General features: G+C 29.9%; 1 protein-coding gene across 2 annotated transcripts; it reads right to left on the reverse strand.

The window, feature by feature from the left end:
* Positions 1 to 4175: 4175 nt before the first annotated feature.
* On the reverse strand, positions 4176 to 7663 carry LOC107005061 (ethylene-responsive transcription factor RAP2-7). 2 transcript variants are annotated; one of them, XM_015203542.2, is made up of 10 exons: positions 6819 to 7663; positions 6707 to 6732; positions 6582 to 6612; positions 6396 to 6483; positions 6162 to 6307; positions 5821 to 5865; positions 5611 to 5714; positions 5408 to 5526; positions 5012 to 5131; positions 4176 to 4673 (listed from the first exon to the last, which is right to left on the reverse strand). In XM_015203542.2, the coding sequence occupies exons 1-10, from the start codon at positions 7358 to 7360 to the stop codon at positions 4395 to 4397; spliced, it is 1500 nt and encodes a 499-aa protein (XP_015059028.1). In that variant the 5' UTR covers positions 7361 to 7663; the 3' UTR covers positions 4176 to 4394. The 2 variants fall into 2 exon arrangements, with proteins under 2 accessions (XP_015059028.1, XP_015059029.1); XM_015203543.2 differs by lacking the exon at positions 5821 to 5865 and having other exon boundaries at positions 6819 to 7661.
* Positions 7664 to 10453: the final 2790 nt, after the last annotated feature.

The following is a 10453-nucleotide window of genomic DNA, read 5'->3' on the forward strand; positions in this document are numbered from 1 at the left end:
ATTAGCAATAGCTAAAAATGAAATTGGAGGGAATACAAATATAACACAAGAAGATGGAGGGCATAAAATATTTTGATTTTAACTTTAAAAAAAGTCAAAAAAACATGTAAGTGTAAATTATTATAGCTTTTTGAGTTTCATACCTGAACTCTTGCGAACGTTCTATCTTAACTATCACCCAAAATTATGTCACGTGGAATAATAATTTTACTTTGGTAAATCTTAGTGAATTTTTACTTGGTTAAAGGTTAAAACTATCATTATAAAAAAAAATTTATTCCAACCGCGACATCCACCATCTGGTTCTCCACTTTTTTAGCCATAATCTGTTTCTATTGCGACATCGATATCTTTAATTTGAAATGGGAAAGTAAGTTTTTAAAGAATTCAATAAAAATATTGTGTTAACAAATAAAATCTTTATGTATATCATGTCAATATAAATTTTATAGACAACCGCAACGCTAATCATGGAATGATAGTTCAGATATAAAACTATTTGAACTAAATGACCAAATTTGGAGTACAAAGGAGACTATTCTCCTCATCCCCCTCCATACACCTCAACAATGGGGTGTCTAATTTAGTACCACAAATTTTATTATTAATCTATTAGAGGTAGAAGAAAAAAATCTAAAATGTACATAGAACCCCCTAGCCCTTAGCAATACAAAATCTGACCCAAATCCAACAAAAAGTGACTAAAAGGACCCATGGATATGAGCAATTAAAAACCACCAAACTTATGGACCTACCATGTGTATGAAAAGCCATATATAGGTCATAGGTCTTTGTCCTCCTACTATTAATTCAATCATCATAGGTGTGTAGCAAAAAAAAAAAGGTCTATGTTTGAGGAATATAATAACATAGGACAAAAGAACTTCTCAAACTTAAGTGGAGTAAATTAAGAAATTGTAAAATAACATAAAGGAAATAGCAATTGATAATGTGAGAATAGTAACCAACGGAGTCATAGTGGATTGACAAGTACTCCTTTATTTCAACTTTGCGTTAGAAAATGTTTTACCATCAATATAGGACTTTCTGATGCGGTTACAGATTTAGTTGAACTCTAATGTGAGTATCGAACACCGAATTGAGAATAGTGTAAGATAATGTGAGAATAGTGTAAAGTATATATGCATTGCATTTGATATGTAAAGTTGAGAAATGACCAAATTTATATGGTACATGTTAGGAGGATCTTTTTACTTTGAACCACTTGTAATGTACTTGCTACTAATATTTATTTGCTCCTTTAATTCAAATCATACACTATTTGTCATGCTGAAAAAGTTATTTATACCCACTATTGTACAAATCAATTAATACAAGAAAGATGTTTGATGATAACAAGTAAATTCTTAGAAAATAAATGCATAAATACTTTTGAACTATGATTGTTTTTATGTGTTAACGATTTACGAAAATTGAAAGCTACGATTTTTTTTATTTAAAAAAGGATAGAGATAAAATTTACGTAGTATATCCACTTATTATATGATTGAAGGAGTTGTTGATATGTGTATGATGATGGAAGAAGGTTGTCAAAGGAAAGAGAATTATTCACGATGTTTCGAACCTTGCACTACTTGCCTTAAAGGGATTTCTCGATTAAAGAAAATGAATAAAAAAAAACTTATTTACAAAGATATTAACCAAACATAATAAAATAAAATAATTTAATTTTAAACTTATAGTCGTAGAAAACACAAAAAAGAAATAAGTATACATAGAGGAGAAAATAATTAATATTTAAGTTAGAAGATAAACATACAACTTAATTTATTTAAGGCCTCGTTTGTCAAAATAGTTTATTTCAAATTATATTTTAAAATATTATTTTTAAAAATAATTTTCTTTAAAAGAAAATAAGAAGACAAGAATTGAGATAAGGGAAAAAGGTAGATTTATTATGTTCCCTTCAATCATTTGTAAAATATTTAATTTTATGATAAATATACGTGTCATCTCCCTCTCCAATTCTTTTTCTCTTTTCTATCTTTTTCTTTTTTCAGAAATTAGTTTGGGTTGTTGACAATATACTTTTGAAATGTCCTATCTGACATGTACAACTTTTTACCTAGTGTAATTATTTTTTTTGCATGCATATATTATACAATATGCTTTGGATACCTTGCTAAAAAAAAAGTACAACACTAAAATAAAATTAAAAGCATAAAATGAGAAAATATATCACATTATATAGTCATAAAATTGATTGCTAAGTAGTCATAAGGAATTTAACTTTAAACTTGAGTAAAGGGTGTAATAAAAATAACGTCTTTATATTCTTAAAATAGGAGTAAGATTGTGTATATATGACCCTTCTCAAATCTTACGATGTGGGATCACAAAATTGCTTGCTAGGTCATAAGGAATTTAACTTTAAACTTGTGTTAAGGGTCTATCATATATAACATTTCTATCTTCTTAAAATAGGAGTAAAATTGTTTTCAAATCTTCCGATGCAGGATTATCCACTGGATATGCTATTATTATTAGATATATTCTCCTTTTTATAAGCACGTGTTTGGTACGAAAAAAATATTTTTAATTTTTTTTTTGTGTTTGATTGGTGATAAAATAAATTTTCTTAAGAAAAACAAGTTCCTCAAAAATGAGGAAATGATTTTAATTCCTAATAAAAGCGAAAAGAATAAGTTTCGTATATGACATTCTAAGTTTATTATCTCTTTTTTCCACACACCCAATACCCCCAACCTTGAACCATCACTCTCCATCCCATCTCAGTATTATAGTCTTTTGATAAATTACATATAAATGTTTTCGGATGATATATTTCGCTTAATTATTCGACACTAAAAAATAAGTATGAAAGTCACTTACTATTTTTTAAAAAGAGCATTTTTGATCAAAAACATTTTCTATCATGCCAAACACATGAAGTGAACAATTTCTGAGAACAAGTTTTAGGTTGAACACAAGAATGACCAAAATTGTAGTGGACTGGTACATTACTTCATTGTTAATCAGATATTTTACGTTTGGGTCTTCTGGATGTAATTTCTCTAGTAGAGAGTATTTTAGTCCCTAAGCGAAAATTTCGATACAAATATGATTTAATCGAATACCAAACTCTAAATATAAGTGGAAAAACTATTTTTCCTCAAAAGCTCCTCGTGAGAAGTGCTTTCTCTTTAATAGATCTTATACATTATAAATTTGAATTAATCAGATTGGTATATTCGAAATATATATACTAGATAATTAATAATATATAAAAAACATGTGGCATTTGTGTTTTAAAAGATACTAAACATGTCAAGACAATGAAAGTAGTCCCTAGGAAAATAGGGTACTATTATGTTGTCATTTCATAGACAATTAAAGTAGGTCATATAATGAGGAAAGTGGGACACTTACTTGAGATTTTTTCCTTTGTGAGTGAATATTTGCTCAAATAATTTATTTTTGAAATTTAAATTTATTTGCATTATATAAACTTTTCTTTTCTCTTTGTTTATAATAAGCAATGAAAAGACTCAACCAAGGAAAAACAAGCTAGAAGCATTTAATGGAAGATTGACAACTCTCAATAATTGCCTAAAAAGACAAATACCATGATGTGAAACTAGGAAAAATAATGGTGTGATTGTTCAATATGTAATAATAATTTTTATAGCCAAAACAATTATATATTCAATTGCTATTTAAGTGTGTGTGTGTGGGGGGGGGGGTGGATTAGGTCCCAACATAAATGATTGTGTTGCTCTACTCTGGTAATGATAAATGATGATTTGCTTCGCAGACTAAATTATTCGAAGATTATAGTCATGAGATTATAATTTTTGGATTAATTTATCCCACCTGAAAGATGAGATAAAATAATCCCAAGTTTGATGGAATAAGGTGGGAAATAAGTCCTTCGGGATGACTTAATAGGTTTGGAGGGTGGTCATCCACACGGATAATCTCGGATTAATCCTTTCTCAATAATGCCTTTTGAGTCGAGTCTATCACATAGAGCGTACCCAATGCAGTTTACATTCTCTCCCCTGCGTGGTTTGCAGGCTATTACACAGTTGAGAAAGGGAGGGGGAGAGGGGAGTTTACCCAGTGCTAACCCAAAGGACACAGGTTGTTAGTTGTATAAATTTATCTTGGGATACTCATCACAATACTAAACAAATGTAAATGACTATCGTCAATTGAACAAGGTCACTATGTATAACTGAGCTTCTTTTGCTTCCAAATCACAACAATAAGCAAGGAAAAGCTCAAAATGTGATGGAAATTTGAATCTTCACATTCCAATTCTTACAAGTTGTGACTTAAAATCAACATGTAAATGAAATGATAACAAACAATTCTTACAAATGTAATCAGTTTTTGAGTTAATTATGTAAATGTATAGATAGTAATACATGTTATGGAGGTGGTAGTTGTGGCCTGATCTGGTAATAGTATTGAGTTGTATTCGTTGATGGTGACGAATATGAAGCAAACGAAAGATTGAGAGTGTTCGGGTTGTTGGGACCAGACATTTGAGAGGCCGAAGCAGTGGTAGCCGGAGTTGAGAATCCTGATGATGCTGCAGCAGAGAACATTGACATTGGCGTTGTTCCGACCTGACTATGCATTTGCATTGCCCAGTTTGGGTGTCCGTGGGAGGTACCTACGTCTATTCTCTTCCCGGATACTCTTTCCTGCAAAGTCCATTTAGTTACTTAGCTCGAGCATCGAGTAGCAGATAGTAAGTAACATGTTATAACAAGCTAAACTGTACTGATGAAGCACTGTCAGTATATATAACTTAAATAGTACAGTAAAATGCTTTAGCCATAAGATTAGTACTTCGTATTTTTACCATCCGAAAACAATCTAATACTTAGGAAAGGCATATGAACATCTTTTTTTCCCACCCCATCCCTAGGAGGATCAATAGTGTTCCGACTCATCCTCCAGTGTGACTCGAACCCTCAACCAACGGGAATTAATACGGGAAACTGCAGAAAACTATAAAACAGGATGAACATTTTTGTACCTCATAGTTGGGAATTAAATTGGAATATGCTCCATTCCACAAGTGAGCTTGTTCAGATGTTACTGCAGGTAAAGCCTTGTAATGTGAACTACCAACTATCGGTGAACCAGATTTGTCCATCTACGAGAATCAAGAAAACACGATGGGAAACCGATTATCATTTCAATCTAAGAGATCAAGTCATGTTGCTTCGACTCTTCAAACATGTTAGACAGTCCGTGATAGATCCTCTAAAGTAGTCTATTTTTAGAGGATCTGACACGGGTGAGGCAACATTTTTGAAGAGCGAGCAACGTAGATATAACGAAACAAAAGAAGGAATTCATAATTGCAAAGTATAAGACCATCAAATTCAATCTGCTGCAGCATTTCTATGTAAACTTCTCTGTTTTATACCTGTGATTTCGATGCTTCTTGCATATCATAAGGATGATACTGGAAACTCGAAGACCTTTCAATTTCCTTCGGAGAAGAAGTCGCGATCCCCAAGTTTAAATCAAGATCCTGCTGGGTACCTGCATTATACGAATACTATAAATGCAACAACAACAACATTGAGTGACATTATTTATGAATATAGCAAGCGTTTACAAACGAACCTTCACTCTGAGGGTTAGAGTTTATTTCCCCTTCATATGTACTTGGCTCGAAGTTGGTAACAGCCTCCCTTCCATTACATTTGATTGCGGCCTTATCATACGCCCTAATTTGCATAAAATTAAAAGGGAGATACCGGTTGGTCGATTATTGTTGAGATATTAAGGGTAGTAAAATCATATCAAGAAAGTAAAATTCGCGATTATTAGGACCTTGCTGCTTCTACTTCACTGTCGAATAGTCCAAGATATATATACCTGCAATGTAAGCAGTGGAATCCCCACCATGAATATTATAGTCCCACTGATTTTTCTTCTTCAAATACGCATTCTTAAGATACATGATACTCGGATCCTCCAAAAATGCTGCCACAACTATATCAGATCCTTCAATTTTGGAGGATCCGAAGCAGGTACAATGGCATTTTGGGTGGATACAATCAAAAACATTAAATCGAGACTATTCCTACAACGATATCAACGATAAAAAGTATCTACTTCGATGACATTGTTAATGAATAAAGTTTCTACTTCAATGAAGTAAAGTATCTTACTTTTTTCCAAGGAATTGCCCCATTCGAGCCTCCCATCTCCCACATTTATGCAACGTTACTCCTCGATATTTCGAGCTCCCTCTCGAGAAACCAGTACTCTGGCGTCGTAGCACGTGCACGAATTCTTCCTTACTCAAGTTCTTCATCTACAACAATACAAAACCCCATGTTTAAAAACATTGAGCTTAATCATGTTTAAGTACTAAACAAACACAAATTTTTAACATTTCTAACCTGCTTCATATCTTCCTCATAATCACTAAGGTTAAAGTTTATATCAGCATCAACACCTCGAAACTTAATCGCAGCTCTATCATACGCTCTGATACCATGAAAAAAAAATCGAAAAACTTCATCCATCCATCTGAAATGTGATATGACAAACTATCTACATAAAAAAAAATGATTTAATTCCTTTACCTAGCAGCTGCATGAGCAGTGTCAAATCCACCTAAAAACACAAAAATTCCCAAAATAGAATTAGCATAGGCATAATCAGAACTCTAAAAAATCACAATCAATGAATTTAATTACATATTACATACCCAAATATACTTGTTTTCCACAGTCCCTAAACAAAGTAAATTAACCAAATTACTCAAACAATATAACAAAAAAAAAATTAAAAAAAAATAAATATAAAAAGTAAATACAAACCATATATGTGATTCCCATCTACCAGTTCTTCTATAAAAAGTAACACCTCTGTACTGTGAACTTCTGGACCTAGGTCCCCTCCTGCTCTTTTTAACTGGCTGTTGTTGCTGCTGCTGCTGCTGTAAGCGTCCCATTTGCTGCACCTCTCGGAAACTGACAGTATTGGGTGGATCCACTGACGGATCCACCCAATCAGGTCTCCGAGAGGTGTGGGTCCGATTCAACTCAGCATTGTTATCCATCGGAAACAACTGCTGAGTTACAAAATCGGACCGATTCTCATCGTATCCTTCTTCATCATCATTGTTACTACAGCTCCGTCTCGTTTCACCTCCACCACCACCACCACCACCAACTTTAAGTATGTCGAAATTGAAAGCGAACATATCGCCGGCAGCGGCGGCGCGTGTGGAGCACGTCTCGTCATCTCCGGCACTACTACTAGCTTCTACATTCCTAGCCGATGAATTGGAACTTCCCGATTCATCGGCTAACGAATGTTTCCCATCATAAATTGCACTTAGATTGAGATCCAACATCATTTTTTTTAACAAATTCAAAATTCTCACTTTTTAAACTTTAATTTTATATATGTTACAAAAATTGAATCATGAAAACTCGACAACACAAATTGAAGAACAGAGTAATGAAAGTGAGAAGCTCAACAAAAACAGAGCAATGAAAGTTCTTCTTACATATTTTGTTTTGTAAATTGAGAAAAATAAATAGTTAGAGAGAAGTAGAAGAAAGAGTGATTGTTAAGATATATGAAGTGGTGGGTGTGTATATATATATATATTTAGGTGAAAAAATGGAGGAAAAGTGAAGCTATAGAAGAAGAGGAATAATGGTGGACTGTATAAAAAATGTATAAAATCCATGAATTGTATGTATTTGTTGAGTTAATTTATTTTTAGAAAGATTAAAATGAGCGTGTAAGGTATAATAATTTTAAAAATAAAAAGTAGATTGTTTTATTGGGTTTTTGATTGGATGTATTTAGATAATACTTAAATTATATGTAATGAGATAATTTATATTATGATAATTAATTTTGAGATAATTTATTTCCGATCGAAGGAGAATAGTGTTATATTGAAAGAATTATTTTTGTTTGTTTTATTTAAAGAAAGTACAGAGAGAGAAAGAGGAAAGATGGGACGTGTGACTGTGAAGGACATTTGGTTGGCTAATTCCTATTTTTGGGAAAAACTAATATATATTTATTTTATTTTTTTATTTCATCTCTATTCAAAAAATGGAAGGGTTGTACTAATTACCGGAATAGCCGGTTCTCTCTTGTTGTTCTCTATATTTTTTTTATACGAGTTAGTATGATTTGACACGAAATTTTAAAGAAAAAAATTTAATATAGAATAAGTGATAGAAATGTGTATGATTTGTGATCTAATATTAAGGATTATATAAATATTTTTAAATTAAATAATTGGTTAATATGAAAATATATTATTTTCGAGGACAAACTAAATAATGGTGTTATATAAAATGGAAAAAAAAATGTTCTTTTTATTATCTTTTTTAGTAATAGTTTGAGTCAATTTTGGTGGGGGAGGGGATTTGATATAAATAGTTTGTCATTAAAATAATAGTTAATCAATATATTCCGTATATATGTATTCTTTAATAAAAAACGAAATAGAGAAAAAAAATACGAAAGAAAATTACAAGATATAAAATGAACCTTATTAATAAGGTAAAATTTTAGATAGTATATTATTTTTTGTCGACAGTTAACTAAGATTAAATATTTACCATTCTTTTTATATTTTTGAAATTTAAATATGTGACAACTTCGAGAATAATGATTTTCCTCCGATTATATATATATGGTGATTATACTATATAAATTATATGGTGTTTATATAGCTTTTAGTAATAGCTTATATCTTCATTTAGTGTTTCGTTTAAAATAATGAAAAGTATAATAATATAATACATTAAATTATAAAAATAATAAATAACATAGAAAGTTAGCTATTAAAATAAAATTTAATTTAAGTCTGACTTCTATACTTTATATATTTTTATGCAATGATAGATTTAACTTTAGAAGAGAGTAATAAATTTTCACTTAGTTTGATAAATGTCCAAATAAAAAAGATGAGTAAAAAAAGAAATTTATTTATTAATTTCTACAAAAAGAATATTTGTTCCGATAGATTAATTATTATTATTATTTTAAAAGACTGAGCTGTACATTTTGCAACTTTAAATTTAACGTTGATTATCACGTGTTTATTGACATTTTCTTTATTTTATTTTATTTGTATTCTTTTGTTTTTACTTTTACCTTGTTTCTTTCAGACTGTGAAAGCAACATTTTGCTTGTATTTCACATGCATAAATATTTATTTTGGTTGATTGATTGGCCCTTGAAAAGTTTTATAAGAAAAATATATCTATAAATATGAAATATAGAGTAAAGTATTTTTTATTTCGTGAGAAATGATTTTTTATAACGAATTATGAATGTACACTCAGTAAAGTTGTTTTGAATAAATATTATTATATACTCATAATTTGATTTTTGACATGATAATGAGTTATTTGAGTAAGAAAATAGTTATATTTATCTCTTTATCTTGTACTTAAATATATCCCTTTTTTTTTAAAACTCGAATTATCTTTCCCAATTTTTAAAAGTATTTGTTTCAAATTATTGTTTGTTATTTTAGAAGTACCAAGTCCAAATAATCACATATTTAGTTTCATTTTGTCTTAATAGATGTTGTATTTAAAGACTATAAATATTTAATAAAAAGAGATTGTGCTTACAATTTAAAAAGAGGACAAAATAGTAAATATTTTTATTGATTAATACGATTTTATTAGAAGCGTATAAATAAAATATTCTAGATAATTTGAGATGAAAGATGTAAATTTTTTTTTATTTTTTGAACCTATCGTAATTATAATTTTCTCATTATCGACTACATTACTTTATGAATTAATATCCAAATTTATGTTGAGTTATTGATTATACACTTCCTATTTCACTTTTATTTATTCATTTTAATTTTGCACACTTTTATAAAAAAAATAAAAAAAAATAATACTAACTAATATGAGTATTCCACACGCAACAAATTTTTAACATGGAAAAGGAATCACATTAGTCAAATTTTGTCGTTGCCGACCATACATTTTGTCACCAATATTAAATAATTGTTACATCTTATTTCATTGTCTGTTATATTATATTTTTAAATAAATATAACATTAAAATTTTGTTGTATCATTTCATTGTATGTTATATTATATTTATATTTAAATAAGTATTAATATTGGAATTTTATTGTATCATTTTTATCATTATATATATATATATTTTGAACCTCCTTAATAACAAGGAAAATGAGATAGCTCAGCTGTAGTTTTCCTTGCAACTATGCGAGACGTCCAGGGTTCAATAATTGTGATTAATCAATCTGATTGATTTTGATATCAAGATAGATATAAAATTATGATATAAATCAATCTTAATCATAGTTTATAAAGATACGATTATTCAAATTCATACCAAAAAACAAAAACTCATCCTAGTCAAAGTAATTATTTGTATGCAACATGGAGTAGATGTGAATACTAACCCCCACCCCCCCCCCACCCCACAC

This window comes from Solanum pennellii, chromosome 11, assembly GCF_001406875.1.
Source record: "Solanum pennellii chromosome 11, SPENNV200".
In the NCBI taxonomy this organism is placed as follows: domain Eukaryota; kingdom Viridiplantae; phylum Streptophyta; class Magnoliopsida; order Solanales; family Solanaceae; genus Solanum; species Solanum pennellii.